Raw genomic sequence first — 18,597 nt, forward strand, 5'->3', positions numbered from 1 at the left:
GCGCCGCGCGGCCATTCGGCGGCGGCGGCGGCCGTCCCGTGGCGGCGGCGGCGCGCGGGGGAAGATGTCGGGCGGCGACGCGAAGAAGCTGGTGCGCTCCCCCAGCGGGCTGCGCATGGTGCCCGAGCACCGCGCCGCCCGCAGCCCCTTCGGCCTGGACGAGCCGCCCTGGGTGCCCGACAAGGAGGTACCGCCGGGGGCAGGGGCGCCGCGCTCCCCTTCCCCCTCTTCCTTCTTCCCTTTCCCTCCGCTTTTTCCCTTCCCTTGGGTTGAGAGGTTAAAGGACGCAGGGACAGGGCTGTCACTCGCTCTTCAGCGGTGTGCGGCCCCGTCGCGAAAATTCGCGAGCGATTGGTGATTAGAAGTGTAGCGAACTGTGCAGTGTTGCTTTAAATGCTTGTAAAGGTGGTTCCGGTTTAAAACTAATTGCATAGATTATTGAATCAATAGGCTGAGGTAGAACAGCCCTTCTGGCTCCTGTTGTGAGTGTTCGTGGTGTTAAAGAGCCGTTGAACATCTCAGTCTTTTTCAGTCAACTTTGCTTTTAAATACTTACCAAACAACGTGATGGTGATATTTTTAATTTCACGTAGCGAGAGTTAATTGTTGCCAGTCGCTGCACCCAGATGCACATACGACATAGAATCCATTGTTTGTTTATTTATTTATTGCCAGCGTTCTGTGGGTGGACACACGCCAGTGCATTTAAATGTGACCCGCATGAAGATTTATTTTAGATGAGCCAGTGTGGGTTTAAGCCGGGGTCAAGCAGCAGAGCGTTCTTGGGCAGATCCGGACGTGCTGGGTCTGTTCTGCATGGGAACACCGAGTCCTCCTTCGGTGAGGAATGAAGAACAAAACTTTTCCCTCTCCCTCGTATCACTTGAGGCAGAAAGTTCTGTATAATTCAACTAAAGATTGTTTGGGGATTATGGTAGGACCTATTTAAACTTGTTAGATATATAGAGAGAATTAAGTCTGTATATTTTAGATACACCAGTCTGATGTGTGTTCTTAGTTTGAATTTAATATTACAGTTCCATTGGAGGTATTCGTTCTCCTTAAAACTCAGCTTTTCCCTGTAGTCTGCTGATCTATAGGCTGAGGGTGTTGAATTGTGACTGAATGTGCTCAGGGATATTTGCAATTGAGAGGAAGTGTGATAGAGGTAAATATTTTAAATGCATGTGTTAATGCAAGATTAAGACTATGAATTGTTATTTTGTGGTTATTTTACTAGATTTCTGGAAGTAAGATATTGTTTTACTAGAAAAAAAAATTTACTAGATTTCTCGAAGAGAAATGTTAGAGTTCTGACATCCCTTTGGTTAAAAATTGCCAAATATGTTGCAAACTTTTTCCTTAAATAAAGCAGGTATGTGATACACAGGGAAGCTTATAAATTCCATGTTTTTGTTAAGAGCAATTAAATTTAAAGATACAGGGTTACCAAGGCAGTGAATTACTTGAGAATGCTTGCTCTTGTTACCATGTCAGACATAATTAAAAATGAAATATCTGTGTCCAAGACAAGACCTTGAGTGGTATTAGCAAATTCTGATCTGGCATTTCAAATCCATTGGCTTTTGCTGTGCAGCCAGTAACACTAACAAATCCAGTAGTTTTATTTTTCTTATGCAAGAAGAGTCAACTGGCTTATTTTTTTAAATTAAGGCCACCTAAGAATTATGGCAATTGGTAGTTTTGTGCAGCTTATTCAGCATTGAAGTGTAATTAAGCTTTAAATTTTTTTAATCACAAGATTATACAGTCTTAAAATATCAGTAACTGTGAGGAATTTGAAATGCAAGGCTGGAGCAGGACTACTGAAAAGTTTACTTTTAAAAGTAATCTTATTTGTCATACAGGTAATGAGTTGAGGGGGATTTATGAAAGTCTCTGCTGAGCATCATTAAACTCAGGACAGAGCTTAGAATGTTGGCCTCTGCCTGTGCCTTGTCTGACTCAGAATTTCTTTGTTAATCACCAGCAGAGCTTAATTGATGATATTTTTGTTAAGGAAACCTTGGACTAGAAATGGAGTAAGATGTGTCAGTTTGCCTGCAGAGGTGGCCAAGCCTTGTGATATCCAGCTGTGTACCAGATGTTTCCGTGGCTGCGGAGCACTGTGTGCTGCAGAGGAGCTGACAGATGGGGGTGGTGGGAGGGTTCCCTCCCTGGCTGCAGGAGGGAACTGAGCCCTCCTGGCAAAAGCCAGGCTCAGGCAGTGTCAGAGCACCTGAGCTCTGTCTGTCTACCCTGTGTTTGCATCCTGCCCTTTCCCCCTCTGGCCAGGTGTGCTCCAGGTGGGATTTCCTGAACTTCCTCCTTTGCAGAGGTTCACAGTGTTAGGGAGCTCAGCCAGGGGTTCCCATGCATCACTTCTTGAACCACTCTGTTACTGTTCATGCAAATAAAGCATGTGAAGTGTAACCATAGATTCCTGTCCATCCGTGGGATTCTCACCTCTGCCTGGATCTGTGGGATTCTGGAAATAAGTTCTCACACTTGAGCAAACCCATGAGAAGTTTGCAATGAACCAGGCCTTGGTATTTTTAAATTAATGCCAAGGTCCAAGAGCTGTTGGATGTTCTTCCATTTTCCTCTTTCTAGATGAAGTCATCTGGTACTGGTGTTGGTGGTTGACTGCACATGAAATGAATGTACTTCTGACATGAATTCTTTTCTAATTTCTTGCTTCACATCTTTTTGTTTGAAGACATGAGAAGTAACTTGGACATTGCGCTTCCTTCTCTGTTAATGTGATAAAACCCCTCCAAGCAATAAAACTTAATTCAATGCTAGTCACTCTCTAATTATGTCAGTGTATGGATGAATAGGAAAAATTCACCTTTCAAGATGTTCTCAATAAATATCTTGTCCCAGGCAAAGCAGAAATTGACATTATGCAAATGGTTCACTCTGTTCTGGTTACTTAAAGCAGAAATACCTCGAAGGAACAGCGTCTTGAGCTTGCATGTGTCAGAACATTTTCTTAAGAAAATCCCATTTTTTCAATGCCAGCTAACATGTGCTACTTGACTTGTGATTTATTTAGGACTGCTCTTTGTATCAGGCAGGGCTGTCATCATGGGTCTGGAATTCAGAAATATTTTTCTATAGTTTGTGTTAAATAAGAGGATGGATAATTTTGTTCCTTCCTAAAAACCACTTTTATGTTTAGCATAGCGTTCTGTATGAAATCTATGTAAAACAGCATTTAGAAGAGTTTGGGTTTGATTTTTTTTTTTCCCCTCTAGGTTGTGACTTGTGCTTTCTGCATTTTGGCAAAAAACAAATAAACAAAAAAACCCAAACCTCAACCCCATTAAAAACCCAGTCCAGGTGAACTAAAAAAACCCCACCACCACCAAAACCCAACCAAAAGACTCCCAAATATTTTCATTAAGAAAATTAATTACAAGTCAGGTAAATTCAAGGCATACCAAAATTATTATACCAAAATTATTGCCAGGACCAGCTCCCAGGCAAGCTATGAAATTATATGTCAAAAATTAAAACCAGGTAGAGCAGAAGATGACATTAGCTGTGGAGTTCTACTTGTTACAGAGGTGAAACATGGTGTATGCTGAAATTGCTTCCTGCTGACATTATTTATCAGTGAGTATTGAAATAACCTTTTCTGCAGCCATTGTGAAAAGATGTGTTTGGATGCCTCAGTTCAGTGTTAGTTAAAACAATTCAGGAACACTTCCAGTGCTCTTCTGTGTGGGATTTAGAAACAGCTTGTTGTAACAAATTCTGCAAGTAGGTGTTTACCTTCCCCTACAGTGACTGCCATTACTGTCTAATGTGTTAAATGCCTGTTTAGACAGCAGAGCCTTTCATATAAACTATTACCAATTATTAACAAGCTTGCACTTCAAAAGGACATGAAGAATTTCTGGAGAATTTTTAATTTAGCTGCTGTAATATTTTCTTGGCTGCAGCTGTTGCCCTTGTAACAGTGATTGAGTATCTGCTGGAGCAAAAATCCCTGAATAGAAGCTGTTGTAACCTGAGGGGATTTATAGAAGAAAAAGGGTTAAGTATTGAAATATGTTAATTAAAGGGAAAGGGTGATTACTGTGTGCTTAGCAAATAGCACCTGCTCAGCTTAGGGCATGTGGTTAACACATTCTGCTGTAGTCTGACATAGTCTGCTTTGAGGAATTTCAGTTTCTAGAGTTATATAACCTAGTGCAGGATCTAACCATGTTCTCCTTAGTAAGTTGTCAGGCATAATTTTGCATTAATATTTGCTAGTAAATATAGCAAAAATTGGTTTATAAGCCTCAGACACTGGGGTTTGATATGGTAGATAAAAAGATGTAAAGTTTTGTTGAAAATCCAGCGGCCTTAAGGGTTAGGTATCAACCCTTTGGTAGGTGACTTTTTATACAGAAAATTTTGATTGTCCAGCAGTCACTGATCAGTTCTGGTTTTAACACAGTCAAAACTGTCACCCCTTAAACTCTACTTAGCTGGAAGGGAGAAACTCATTCAGGGAGAAACTCAATTTTTTTCTGTCATTTTTTTGAAAGGAGTGTGGGTGGAAGTTTTTTTTAGGGAAGAGATATTTCAGGAAGTGACTTTTTGTAGCTGGAATAAGCATTAGGTCTTGGTGGCTTGGAAGAAAATCAAATATCTCTTAGCATGTTTCAAAAAAGTGTGAGTATTGAGAGCATTAAATTGTGTAAACAATGTTTGGGCGAGTCAGCAGAGCATGGTAGTAGAGTAAAGTGAGGACAACTTAGAGAAAACCAGTTGACTCTGGAACATGGGACTGTCTGGATAGCCAAACATTATCAAGAATGGTAAGTAATTCTGAGATGTACTTTTGCCTGCTGGCAGGATGCACTATTCATTAGGGGGAAGTTTGGCAGCTTTTTTTTTTTTTTGTCTTGCAAATGGAGATGACATTATTTTGCTACAACAGGATTAAATGAAAGCTATTCATGGTGAAAAGATAAGGGATGGGAATTTGTTGGAGGTATTTCTTTATGGGGCATAATATAAAGCTCATTCTTTGTATATGGTGGTAGAATTAAAGATTTTAAAAGATTGTAGACTAATCTTAATTTGTACTGTTTTTTAGTGCCCAAGATGTATGCAGTGTGATACGAAATTTGACTTCATAACTAGAAAGGTAAGATAAATTAATGAAATATGAAGCAGTAATTATTGCAAAATACTAAAATTGACATATTTCGAAAAGTAAACCAGGATTTGTCTTTAGCTTGGAGGAGAGAAATTCCAATTAAAGTAGAAAGTGTAAACTACCTAATTAGGCTCAGTGGATGAAGAGAAAGCACTAACATTAACACTGTTTATTAATGGTAAGAGGTCACTTTGGAATGCAGACTAGTGTGCAGAATATGACTTGGAGAAATCTGCAAAGCACCTTCCCAAACATGGCCAGCAGTGATTTTTAGGAGGGAACATCATTCCTTTGTATAATTACATTGACACTTTGTTAGCACAGGCTTACAAAAGTGAAGAAAGATGTGAAAGTGTGACTTGTAGTGCATTGACATGGTTCATGTTTTTTAATTTAATTGTTTGGAGGGAGAGGGAAGGAGAAATTTTAAACCAGACACACTCATATTTTATACCAGATGACAAGCTGCTGTGTTTCCCTTGTGTTAGCTGTGGGAAGCAATTGGAGGTAGCCTTGGGAAATAGGTACTCCAGAGAATTTTGCAGCCCATTTGGAAGGAAAGCCTAACACTGACCAAAAGTGCAGTGTTATCAGTTCCTTGTATCAAACTTTCAGGCTTGCTTTGAGCCACAGATGAGTTCCTGCTTGCCTGGGAGTACTTGTTCTGTCATGAGAACTTGCATCAGGAAGATCTGCTGGCACTGTCACACCCCTGATCTGGAGCACAGGCCACTGGTTGCAGATTTAGGGGCTGTGAAACACACTGCAATACTTGTTCTGGTTTCACAACTTCACTGGTTTTGTGCTGTGCTGCCTGATACTTCTGATAAAAGAAATAGCTTTAGGTTCTAAGTATGAAGATTCTTATATTTTTCCCATGGGAATAAGAGAATAAGTTTTAGAAGAAAGAATAAGTTTTAAAAGAGAATAATAGTGTTTTCAGTTGAAGAAGAATAGAAACTTCAGTTGAAGCTCTCCAAGATCTTTTGTCAGAAGTGCGAAGGGACCTGGAAACCACTCTTCTCATGGGTTTTTATTGACAGGGAGGTGAAGGATTTACTGGAAACCAGAGAAGCCCTTTCCTGTCTTTTCTGCTCCAGAAGCATCTTTGCAGAGTGCCAGCAAAGGCTTAGAGTGCTGCTGTTCATATTATACTCAATCCTTTGTGTCCAACCTTCAGAGGTTCCTGTCTGCCACTGTAATTGTTAATTTCTTCTACCTGTCCCTCAGCTTGCACGTTTCACACCTGAGAAACTTTTGTAACCTATTAGTTTCCTTGGTAAATAAGTAAAGGAGGTGTTCTCTCGTGCTTAGCACCACTGCCGAAGGTGTGGGAAGTGTTTCTGTGACAAGTGCTGCAGTAAGAAAGTGCCTCTGCCTCGCATGTGCTTCGTGGACCCCGTGCGGCAGTGCGCCGAGTGCGCCCTGGTCTCGCAGAAGGAGACGGAGTTCTATGACAAACAGCTCAAAGTGCTCATGAATGGTAAGCACCCAGGGCTCCTGGTTGTGTTCATTCAAATTCCAGTGAACAGCAAGAGCAGTGCTTCTTGTCCAACAGGCTGTGGTTTTGTTTCCTCTTTGTCGCACCTCTTGTTTTGCAGTTAATGATTTTGTGTCACGGGTTTATTTAGAGAGAAGTTCACTCTTCGTAGTGAATGTTTGCACCTCTCAGTTTGTACTTCTTGGTCTTGACAAAGAGTGATTTAATTAAAGACAAATTTTTAATACCTGTGAGAACAGATGAGTGTGCAGTTGGCATTTTCCTTGAAATAATGCATCTTTTAACCATATTCCTATTACATTAAATAAGGATGAAAAATACTTCAGGGAATATTTTAACATTTTCAAACAAGATACAGTGCTTGTTTCAAGCTTCATCTGAGAGCTTTGATCTTGTCCATGGCCTACAGCTGTGGTTGATGGCAGATCATCATGAGTACTCAGTTTTCCATAGGTTTAAACCTTCACAATACAGTAATTCATGTTCCAATTACATTAAGAAAGCTGAAAGTTCAGTTTTTAAAATAGTCTGTGATCCTTCAGTGCCTTTTGATGATCTCTCAGCATGATGCCAGTGTGCATAATGGGTAAGCTAAGCCCCACGTGTCATGGGCATGGATGTTCCTGGGGAGATCCTGGGTTCAGAAGGGAGTGTGCTCATCCTGGAGCGCATAAATCATTCTTCACTCTGCTTTATCATGAGGGCGTAGACGAGTTCTTAAATCACATCTTTTAAACTGAAGAGGTTTTTTTAAAGCTTGTCCTGTTTGCTTTCATGTTCTGAAGTTGTTCCTGACTTGCTGTAGAGCCACAGATGGTGGTCAGAGAGGGGTGATGGTGGCTGTAATGTCCTTCTCCAGGCTTGGTGCTGCTGTTTCTGTCTCACTTCAGCAGCACAGGCTCTGTGCTGAGGGTCAGTGAGCCTGGCTGAGCTGGGAAGTAGGGAGGTGAAACTCCAGGGCTGCATGGTTCAGGTTATGGGGATGGATTGCAGACCACTGGGCAGGGCTGGATGTTATTTTCTTCATTTCCCAGGCCAGCAGTATTGGGATTGGGTAATACAGGGAGCATGAGGCATGGAGGAAGCAAAGGGGTCGGGCGTGTAGGGCTGCTTGGAGTTCTGAGTCACTTCTCTAGTGTAGCAACAGTGACTTTCCCCTTGCCAAAGCAGTTTTGAGGGGGAAGAATCAACATGAAGGCTGAAGTTTATTGACCTCACAATAAGACTGAGCCAGCCTTCAGTAATGAAAAAGAGATGTGTTTACAGTCTCTTAAGCATAGAACTGAAGGTCACATCCTGCTATTAAATTGTTTTTTTTAATACAGAAACAATCATTTGTATTACAGTGATCACAGAGGGTCTTTAATTGCCTGTCTTTGCCACCTCCAAATCTCTTTCCATTTTTAAAAGATTCCTCTTTTTAAAAATCATCTGCATTTCTACACACGGGAGACATTGTATAGCATGTGTGAAAGGTCCTGTAAGTCAGAACATGATAATTAAAGATCAGCTTTTTATACTTGAGTGTTTTGCTGATGTTAATCAGTTTAATATTTCAGTTATTCTCTTATTTCACTCAATTCAGTGTATTAGTAAGTAAAAGTTAGCTGCTCTTTCTGATACTTGAATGTTGCTTCTTGAATTCTGTATTAGAGTACTAAACCATTTCTTTTCAGGTGCTACATTCTTTGTAACTCTGGGAACATCTGATAAATCTGAGCTCATGGTTTGTCGACTTTCCAACAACCAGAGGTGAGAAAGATAGATTGATAGAAACTGCACTTGTAAACTATAGCATTGTTATACTTACAGCTCTATTCTTACATAACCTAAAAAAATATGAGAGTAACATGCCCTGAGGATATTGGTGAGAGTAATCAGACTGAAAGGGTAGATCCAACAATACTGGAATGTTTGCTTGAATTTACTAACAGTGTGGATAAGAATGTCTTGGAAGGTGAAATTTCAATGAAAAGTAACATTTTCTGCTTGATTTCTATCCCTCCTCACCCCAAAGAAAACATAAACAATGTCACTGAGAGATTGTTTTATTTTTTTTCTCTGATTTGGACTTGATATTGTAGGAAAAAAGAGTGAAAAAACCCTTTTTCTTCTATCATGTAGATACCTGGTTTTGGATGGAGACAGCCATTATGAAATTGAAATTATACAGATTTCAACTGTTCAGATACTTACAGAGGGATTTACTCCTGGAGGTAAATTTTTCTTTTAATATAAATGTACTATTAAGAAAAAAAAAAAAAATAATGAAGCTGCCAGTGTCTAACTGTGTTGGTTACAACTGCTCTCAGAATAGAGCACAGTTTGTGAGACCCTGTCCCATGTGGCTGCTGGGATTTGGGGGAACACCTAAAGATTGAGCAGTTCCCCTACAGCCTTAATGTGGGAGAGCCTCTTGATAAACCTGAGTAAAAGTGGTTGTCACCTGTTCTCTTGGGTAGGTACAAATATTTACTGATTTAGAGATCATAGGAGGGAACTGTTAGTCTTTGGCAGCTTCCATTTCAGAATCCAGCTGGGATTTTGCCTTGACTGGTTCAAACATTGTTAACAGAATGAAGTGGGGGAGGGGGAGTAAATAATTCAACTATCCTTTCTTAATTTCATTCAAGACGAAGGGGTGGCCAAATGAAACTGGTAACATCTAAACTGGAGTGCAGCAACTTACTGCCCCATCTCTTACCAGATTTTAGAGTATTTCAGGATGAGCCTGAATATGAATTGACTGAAATGAGAACAAACAAGGTCAGGAATTTCAATAATTGCTCTTTATCAACACTTCTGTCACTGCTGTGTTTTTCTAATTGCACAGCCCACCTGTGCATTATTCAGTCAGTACAGCATGTTAACGTGAATAAACTTACCTTGGTATTTAAATCAACCAGGTGTATTGCTGAGTCACTTAATGCTCCTGTAATTCCTTGTTCACTACTCTTCTGATTGCTTTATCTCTTTTCTGCCTGCCTTCCTTCTTGATGGTAGAAAAAGATATTCACACTTACACCAGCCTTCTGGAGAGCCAGCCTGTGACTGAAGGTATCTGCAGTGCCTTTCAGCATGACTCACCCAAGCATGTCATGACCCCCTCAACTCTTTCTTCCTCTGCAGTGCTGATTATTTGCTTGATCATAATTGCTGTTCAACTTGAATTATGTTCAAGTCTGATATGTATCTGTTCCTTCCCATTTGTCTATTTAATAAACCAAGAGTGAATGTTTTGTAACACTCTGGAGAAGAACTAAGGTACTCAAGACGTTCTTTAGACCAAAGTTGCTGTTGTCCATGCTGGGAGAAGGAGAGATGAGAAATGCTATCTGCACTAGTACACAATGTTACAGATCACCTGCTTTAGCAGGTTGCTGAATTGAGCATACTAGAAATGAATAGACTCCCTGTGTGCTGTCTGGAAAGGCTTTGCACTGAAACTGTTAATTATTGGCTTGCTTTTACACAACTTTAAAAGAAAGGCCTCTTTGTTATGCAAGGTGTGTTCTGTCTTAGTAATGCCAAACATGGGCAAACTGGTCAAGGCTGTAGGTGTGTGATTTCCACTGGTTTATCTTTCAGTAGACTCTTAATCCATTATTCTGACCAGTAGATGCAGAGAAGCAATTGATGAAGTTGAATTTCCATTTATCCTAGGAGAGTAGAAAATAGTTCTTTTATAAACCCTGCTGTGGGCTTCTGATTGGGTTAAGTGCATTAACAGCACTAACTAGATTGAGTTTGGCTTAGATTGTGATTTGTTTTGGCTCCTCGGACATTGCAGTAACAGCCTCCAGGAGCCCTTTCATGCAGACACCTCTAAAAAGAGCTTTGTAAGAACTGTCCTGTGTATGCTAGTGCTGTTCCTAGAGCTTAGTTCATGCTCCACTGCTGCAGGAAGTAATGACAGTAATGTGTAATTTTAAAAGTTCTTGTTAAATGTCTGTATTTTTTGTTTGGTTTATCTTCATCTCTGCAGCCTCAGTAAGAGATACAAACACCTTGCTTATTGCGCTGTTGGCAGAGCAGCGTCTTTGGTAGCAATTTCCTTCAGGAAATAAATGATGTTACCAGCTGTTCTCTAGCCTTATGTAAGCATCATTCCAACCTTTGCCAGGTTTGGAGGGACTGCTGCCTGCTGTGCCAGACTGTATGCAGCAGGACCCTGCTTTGCCATCAGTTTGATTGGACCCTAAGCCTGCAGACTGCAAGGCTACAGTATGAAACTCTGGTATCAACATCTTAACGTGGTGCTAGTAAATCATGAGGGTGTTCCAGGTATGTGGCTTTACCTGAAGGCTGATGCAGGTTCTGCCTTGGTGCTTGGCAGAGGGAGTGAAGCAATTTGAGGCCTAGCACTATGAGCCGTGGCCATGAGCTGCTCGGATCTAGCAGCTGCTTGTGCTCTGAACTGAGCAATGGGCACATTTCTCCAAACATACTCATGAGCTGGAAAATGTTGTGTTACTTAGTTGGTAAAACCTGCTGCTGTTGCAGAATGTTATTTCTCTTTTCAGGAGGCAACACTCGTGCTGTTGGAATGATCCTGCAGTACAAGGTTCCAGGGTCGGACGAGGTGACACAGATGAAGTTTACTGCCGGTGAAGACTTCAGCTGTAACAAGAAGCTGTCAGCAGCCTGGCTGGCAGCTATGCATAAGGTAAGCAGAGCAGCCAAAACTTAGACAAGGCTGAAGAAAATCTTTACATAGAATGTTTAGCAGCACCACAGAGGGCATTCCACCTCCATAGTATTTCTGTTATTTTTTTATCGAGGACTTCAGAGCCTTGTTGCTTAGAAAACAGAAGCTATGGCTGGGTGTAATGAACATGACTTTAGCTTTCTGCTCAGAGACAGGAAGAATTTATGCACGCGGAAGGTTTTCCCAAGATCTTATGTATATTATTAGATGAAAAGAACTAAGAATTTGGCTTTAAACTTCCTTGGATTTTGTTACTGGCTGAAGAATGTGAAATAGTCATTTGACACTAAGTTCGGCTAATTGTTTTTACTGCTTCCTGAAGGTTCAAAGAAGTTGCTGATTTTTGGAAATGGAAGTCTTTAATCTTTTGGTGCTAGGCCCTGCATGAGTAATGAAACTGAAGGCTGATATTTGCTAAATCGGAGTTGTGGTGGGAAAAAAGCAAAGCCACATGTGGTGGGAAAAAAGCAAAGCCACACTCCAGTCGGTCACCTGATGGATTGCTGATCAGAACTGTCATTTATAATGTGTATGGGCAGGTTTGTGGCTCTTTGCAGCTTTATTGCCATTTTAGAACTCCCCAGGTGCCCCTACCCCAGCCTTTACTCTGCTCAGCACCATGTGCTCAAACTTCTATCACCATGCAAGTGCATTCAGCACTTCTTGAATGCTAGTGCAGGCCTCAAATGGAGGAAAACAGAGGAAGAATTTAAAGCCCTGGATTTAAAGGAGGTTTTTGGAGGGGTGGGAAACAGATAAGGTGGCTGCAAGTGAAACTTCAGTTAACACTGACATTTTCTCTTTCTGTTAGGCAACAAAACTTCTCTATGAGTCTCGGGACCAGTGAGAACTGCAGATGTGGCCTCCTGAGGGCACACACAGACACCAGCCTTCACAGACCTGCCTCTCACTTTGTGCTGATTTGACAGCTGGAAATATTTGCTGGTTTTGACTCTCTCTCATTCCAGCGTGGTTCATTATGTAAGAACTGGCAAATGCAATGTATTTTTTTGAACCATGAGTATTCACGGTAGTGTGCAATATGTATACAGTTAATGCTTTAAACAGCCTCACCTTTTAAGACTTTGTATATTTTGTTAAGCCTTTACTGGCACTTAATATGAAAGTGACCTGCACTACAGCTAATGTACAGCACAACTTTTATAGTAACCATTATATATATACTGTTTGCTACAGGAAGCAAACAAATGTGTATGTCTCTTCTGCAGAGAATAGCTTTTGGGTATAGATCTCAGGTTTTTCCCTCTATCCAAATGTTTAAAATCAATGTACAAAAAAAAAAAAATCTGCCTTAGATATGATTTTATAGAAATCACGTGGGTTTTTTTAAACATTTAATTTTAAACATCTAAATTTTTCACTGAATACCACCAAATTTGACTTGTATGAACTTGACCATGAAACTTCAGTTCTGTAATAAGCTTCCAGAATAATTTTTAGTTTTGTATTTTCTTTTTTGGTAATGAGCTTTTGTTAATCTAACTGTAATGCTATCTGAAATTGTATACAATTTAATGTACAAATATGAATAAATTAATTCACTTATTTAAAAAAAGAGGTGCTATTTAATTTTGTAATATACAGCTTCTTTAGTAATGGCCACCATGGTCTCTGAACTGTGAAAATTTTCACTTTTTCCAAAGAAAACACTAATTTTAGTTCTAAGTTAACTTTTCCCAATTGGAATACTGGGATACTAGTTTGTAAGCACATCTTCAGTGAAGCTGATAAAACAAGGAGGAAAGGTGGGTTGACAGCTGCAACCCCGGCAAGCTACAGTTAGTGTTTTCATGCAGACTCTGACCAAATCCACATCTGCTGTCAAGACCTCTATAAAGAGAGTGGAGAATGCAGCCATGCCTTAGCAGTACTTTATTGTGCACATTTACATGTTCTCTGAATTAGTGTATCATAGGCTCTTGAAATCATCACATTCATGTAGCAAACTCTTCAACAATAATACCCTTTCACTTTTCACCACAATATATACAGTTAATGCTGACCTGTGGTAAAAGCAAGTTACAGCACTGCAGAAATGGATATATAAATTATACACAGAACTTGTACATGAAGAGTTAATCAAATTGCATACTGTTAAATGGGAGAAAATTACAAGAAATATGGCTAAAACTTATAATGGGAAATTCAAAATATACTTTTGGTATATAAAATCATGTACAATTAAAATTCCAGTGAAGTGCCTGTTTGTGGGGTTTTTCTTTTTTGCTTGAAACTACAATGTAGTGGAACAGGTTATTGCATAACTTGCCTTGGCAGCAGTTTTAGGCTGCCAAGAACCACAGAAACTGTCCTCAAATAAGCTATTGCCTTTCTTAAACCCTTCTCTAAACCTTATTTCTTTCTTCTCCTCAACTTGGCATCTACACGACCCTCTTTCTCTACTTCTATCCAGTCCTTCATATTTTCTTCTAGACTGACTCAGGCAGACTTCAGGTGACACAGTATAACCCTTACCAGACTCTTACCCTTTTCAACTATTGCACTTTCATCCCTGCAGACATACAAATCCCTTAAGCTGCTGCAACTTCAGTACTAACTGTTGTGTCCAGGCTGGACGAGCTCGGGGGGTTAGTAGGGGAACCTTTACATTTGTAGAGGTAACACCGGTGCTGTAGGCTGAATAATAAGAAAATAAAACACCAAGTGAAATATTGTGTAGGGACTTTGAGAAGTGTACAAATACTGTTGGTTTTTGTTAGTTCTCTAGCTTGATTCTAAATGCAAATACTGCCAAGTTGCTAGACTAGGTAAAGCTTTTGTTGGGGTTGTCCAGACTAGGATTTAAGTGTTTACCGTGTTGCCACCTAAAATCCTAGCCTTCACCAAGCTTTGGTAACTACTTAATTATGCATGTAACAGGTGAAGATGTGTCCTAGAACCCAAAGAGTTGATCTGTAATGAGAACTCAACATTCACTGGTATGGAACAGAAATACCCAAAATCCCGACATGGGACAGTTGCTGTGGGGGGTTGGAGCAAACTGGACAGTGCATCTGCACTCTGCAAATGACACCTCTGAACACGGAACACAAGGAAGCTCCTACCACGGAACTCTGACTCAAAACACCGCGTTAGACGAGAGCTGGCGCAACACTGGCGGTAGCGGAGGTATCGCTCTCCTCCTCAGTGCTGGTCACACAAACAATCCTCGTTTACAAACCGCAGATCTTGGAAATCCTGGATGCTGTCCATTTAACAAGAGAAAGCACCATTAAAACTAAATATCATAGTTTTATTTCTCTGTGTGAAATGACCAAAAATGATGGCTCCAGTGTTATGTTCTAAGTTTCCAGTTACCAGCATGGTACTGCACTGTCGTACAACTGAATTCAAGCAAGGGTTCGCTGTCGAGGTTTTATTCGTGGATATAACTAAAAAAACAGAATAACAGTATTAGGCTTTGCATGGTTAATACCAACTTAAATAATTTATAACTAAGGGGTACTTATTAGGCAGAACTGGGTGATACAGTGTTTTGGGGGGTGGATTTTTTGTAAGCCTGAGAGTGTTCTTAGGCCACTCTTGAAAAACAAGAAGCAGGAGGAAAAGGGCTGATTTACTTCTGCCAATGGCAGCAACATGGCTGCTCTGAAAATGACATGGTGCATTTAGCTCAAGATCCAGAACAGACAAAGGATGCTTTTACATAAGTACAAAAATTCCCAGCTGAGCACTCGGAGAGCTTATTTCCTGCTCTGCAAGGTTCTCCTATGCATTTTGTCCTCAGTAGCTCTCTACTTAGTCACCTTACATTCCTGGCCTCTCCTGAAAGTGTTCCATCTGTCTGAGCAGCATAAACAGTGTGCCCACAGTTGTCATCTTCAAGGCTCTTTCCTGTTTTAAACTCGCACACACCTATGTTCTTATCTTGTGCCAGGTATTAAATACCTTCCCCAAGAACTTTCTGAACCAAGGCTTCAAGCTGCCTAATAGAACCACCGTACTTTCCATAAAGGCTCTATCTTTTAGCCAAGGAGGAGAAAAAAGTCTCATTAAAGCATAAACTATATTAAATATACTAACTTGCTCAATGACAACGAGCACCAATCTCCTAACAGTAGCCCCTCCTGTTTTTTACAACGGCACAGAGGCCAGAGAGAATAATCTGCTTTACACCACTTCATACTGCTGTGGATGGTGCACAGAGGAATTCTGACTAAAGATCCATCTTTTGTTCCTACTTTAGGTGCACTTGACAAATAGAAGGGAGAGGGTGAAAGAGCTTACCCCGAGGAGGTTTTTAGGCACATAGCCTTCCTTGTCATTGAGGCGGGCCCACCACCACTCCGTTTCATTGTCATCCTTGCGCCTCAGGATAGTGATGGCATCGCCCTCGTGGAATGACAGCTCGTCATTGTTCTGGGCTTCATAATCCCACAGAGCATACACCACCCCTTTATTCATCACTCCCAGCTTCTCCTGCACTCCTGTTAACAACACCAGATGGTAAAATAGCCTCTTTTTTTTCCCTCTGAGATTTTTACTATTGACACAGTGGCCCAAATATTAGCCTCCTGTTAATAACATTTCATAAACAGTTTTCAGCACTTCCATGATGAAATGCTGTCAGAAATTTAACTGCATGATAAAACAAAATCTTACAGAGTAATTTAGAGAATGAGGTTTTTCTCTTTTATTATATGTGCAGTGGAAACTGCTTCCTACAGCAGGCCTTGTACAGGGACACTTGAGGCTTTCAGAACTCACCCAATGTCAGATCTGACAGAGCCTTAATGAAGCTTAAATCCTCTGATGGAAATTAAAAATTTGCCTGCTCCATCGAAGTGCTTTTCTTGCAAAATATATTTTAGTAACTAAGCACTCCTGTAAATTAATTATTCATAAAGCATATTTCTTTCTTTGTGTGATCTGCTAGAAATTTGGCTATAGATTTCAGGTGATAATGGATAGCTCTGAATTTCAGCATTGGGATGAAAATCAGAGCACAGCACCCCTTCACAGAAACAGGCTGCCTTGTCAAAATGCCTTGGAAACACCAACTCTTAATATCATTTTATGGGAAACAAAAGGCTGTTCCTACTATTAGAATTCAGGCGACAGCCTGTGCATCTGGAAGTTAGGAGTCTCTCTGTCAAAATACTTGACAACTCACTGTTATGGTCAAAACCTCCCCACAGAAGAATTTCCTTGAAATGAAGCCAAATTAAAACTTTAAAAATCTTAACATTTGAAGGAGCCTGTGAAGTAATTCAAAGCCCAGAAGGACTAAGACCAACATCACAGTAAAAAGGTGATGCTGGATTTAGCACTTTGAAAGCACAGGGACGTGATGGGCCATATCATCTGATCTGGGGCCTAAGCAGATGTTTCACACAGATCAGAGGGACAAATCAGGATGAATCTTAGGAAAAGAGTTGGTGTCACAGCTTACCATACAAAAACTGGGAACACTGAATATAACCTTCTTCCATCTCCTCACACTTGTCTGCAGCAGTTTCTATATCACTTATAGTTGAAGCAAAAATAGCTGCCCCAGATTCAACCAGTAGTTTACAGAGATGAACACTATTACAAGAAGCTGCACAATGCAAGGGTGTCCTGAAATAAAGCAAAAAAAATGTACATGTGAAAAAGGAAGTTTCCATGAATCCTAACTTTCATCTTGCCATTTACAGCCTGTCTGTTTTAAAAGGAAATTTTTCTTTATGTTTATGGTATGTGTATGCATTGTCTAAAACCTGTCAAGCAGCTAGGGTGGATTTCAGGATTTGCCTGACTCCAGTAAAGCCAAGCATTATGAAACAGATGATAGCAAAACTAATAATTTTCACAGCTTACAAAGCTGATGGGTGTGAAAGGGTATTTTCCAATACAAGGAAGCCTGAAAGGTAAAACAAAGTTGGGGATTCACACTCCCCTGCCCGCCAAAAAGACTTCAGGAATGCTACAGCTACCTGTAAAGTGAGATTCTTCAAGAACACCAACATCTGTAGTGGTATCTATGATGAAGAAACTTAAGCAAAATAACTTTTGTCATTTGTTATTTTTAGTTTAATTATTTCAGCATCTGAACAAGAAATGCAACTCTACCACTAATTATGACAAACTGTAATCTAATTTATGGTTTAAGTGTGCTTGCTTGGGAGCTGAACACGCTGTAACCCTGCATTTGAATTCATCTCTACCTACAGCTTAGAGAGTACTCATTTCATGGGGATAAAGAGGAAGGAAATTGTTCCCAGAACAGGTTTCAATTAAATTTTGAATGTGTATCTAAACGGTGCTTCTCCCAGATACTAGGTTAAAAATCTTGACACTTACCAGCCATCACTATCTGCTGCATTTACATTTACACCAAAATCAAGTAGGAACTTCACAATGTGATGATGACCAGCACACACTGCATTATGCAAAGGTGTAATGCCTTCATCATTTGGTTTACTGGGATCATCAACCTGTTGAAAACATAAAATAATTTAGCACTTCTTTTTCCTGAATACTGCATAGGGTTGCCATTGTTTAAAAGCTTACCTCATATATGATTCGTTGTACCAGATCAAATTCACCCTCCAAAGAAGCATCTAGGAGGAGAGCCAAGGGATTGAACTTCACTCTCAAACCATGACCTGTTCTTTCTGAGTTGGGTTTCTTCAAGTTGGTACGTTTTGTCTGAGTAAAGATGAAGGTTGGAAGGCATCATTTCAGGGTGTAGAAGTAGAAAAAATGATTCATTTATGAATCTCGTCTTCCTTAAATGATATTTAGAGCTATGAAATCATTTCTATTTAAGTCTCTAAATAAAAGGCTTGATACATTACTACATGTTATGCAGATAAAAATGAAAAAGCAAGCCAATATAGTTTCAAAGCTTCTAATTAAAGATAGTGAGTACAAGGCATGAAGTACTTAAGTCAGTGTTTTAAGCATCATCATCTTAATTGTATCTAGCTATGCATATTACTCGTGGATTATCTAAGACACTGAAAACTTTTGCTTAGCCTGGAAAGTACCACACAATTAAGCCAGAGTCTGTACTTGGAGGAATCAATGCCTTGAATTAGCAGGAGTCTCTATTGTAGGTCAGACCTGGCAAGTTGGGAGTTTTGTTGTAGGAACGAAAAGTACAGAACAGGAAGCTATTTTATGTGACATTCTAGCAGGTGTTATCAGAAGCAGCATTTTCAAGATCTGAAGCACACTTAAATGTGTTTTGAGAATATTCTG

General features: G+C 40.2%; 2 protein-coding genes across 7 annotated transcripts in view; one reads left to right on the top strand and one right to left on the bottom strand.

Annotated features, from left to right (window-relative positions):
• The first annotated feature begins 14 nt into the window (after positions 1 to 14).
• ZFYVE21 (zinc finger FYVE-type containing 21) lies at positions 15 to 12,946 on the top strand. Of its 2 annotated transcripts, XM_059850433.1 has the most exons (8): positions 15 to 187; positions 5,099 to 5,149; positions 6,476 to 6,644; positions 8,339 to 8,414; positions 8,787 to 8,878; positions 9,666 to 9,719; positions 11,186 to 11,328; positions 12,182 to 12,946. In XM_059850433.1, the coding sequence occupies exons 1-8, from the start codon at positions 65 to 67 to the stop codon at positions 12,215 to 12,217; spliced, it is 744 nt and encodes a 247-aa protein (XP_059706416.1). In that variant the 5' UTR covers positions 15 to 64; the 3' UTR covers positions 12,218 to 12,946. The 2 variants fall into 2 exon arrangements, with proteins under 2 accessions (XP_059706416.1, XP_059706417.1); XM_059850434.1 differs by lacking the exon at positions 9,666 to 9,719 and having other exon boundaries at positions 20 to 187.
• Positions 12,947 to 13,248: 302 nt separating this feature from the next.
• Positions 13,249 to 18,597, bottom strand: part of PPP1R13B (protein phosphatase 1 regulatory subunit 13B) — a 69,641-nt gene continuing 64,292 nt past the window's right edge. For all 5 annotated transcript variants that reach the window (XM_059850419.1, XM_059850418.1, XM_059850417.1 and 2 more), the window contains 5 exons: positions 17,905 to 18,042; positions 17,695 to 17,828; positions 16,805 to 16,971; positions 15,640 to 15,839; positions 13,249 to 14,783 (listed from right to left, as the gene is read on the bottom strand). In XM_059850419.1, the coding sequence (XP_059706402.1) occupies positions 14,742 to 14,783; positions 15,640 to 15,839; positions 16,805 to 16,971; positions 17,695 to 17,828; positions 17,905 to 18,042 (681 nt within the window). In that variant the 3' untranslated portion in view covers positions 13,249 to 14,741. The remainder of the gene's footprint in view (positions 14,784 to 15,639; positions 15,840 to 16,804; positions 16,972 to 17,694; positions 17,829 to 17,904; positions 18,043 to 18,597) is intronic.

Source organism: Haemorhous mexicanus, chromosome 6 (assembly GCF_027477595.1).
Source record: "Haemorhous mexicanus isolate bHaeMex1 chromosome 6, bHaeMex1.pri, whole genome shotgun sequence".
NCBI classification, from domain to species: Eukaryota; Metazoa; Chordata; class Aves; order Passeriformes; family Fringillidae; genus Haemorhous; species Haemorhous mexicanus.

Bases quoted from the DNA above. Each gene is read 5' to 3' on its own strand.
- ZFYVE21 (XM_059850433.1), top strand. From the start codon at position 65: ATGTCGGGCGGCGACGCGAAGAAGCTGGTGCGCTCCCCCAGCGGGCTG. The intron at 5,150-6,475 runs GTAAGATAAATT...TCTCGTGCTTAG, and splicing joins TTGACTTCATAACTAGAAAG to CACCACTGCCGAAGGTGTGG. The intron at 9,720-11,185 runs GTATCTGCAGTG...TTCTCTTTTCAG, and splicing joins GAGCCAGCCTGTGACTGAAG to GAGGCAACACTCGTGCTGTT.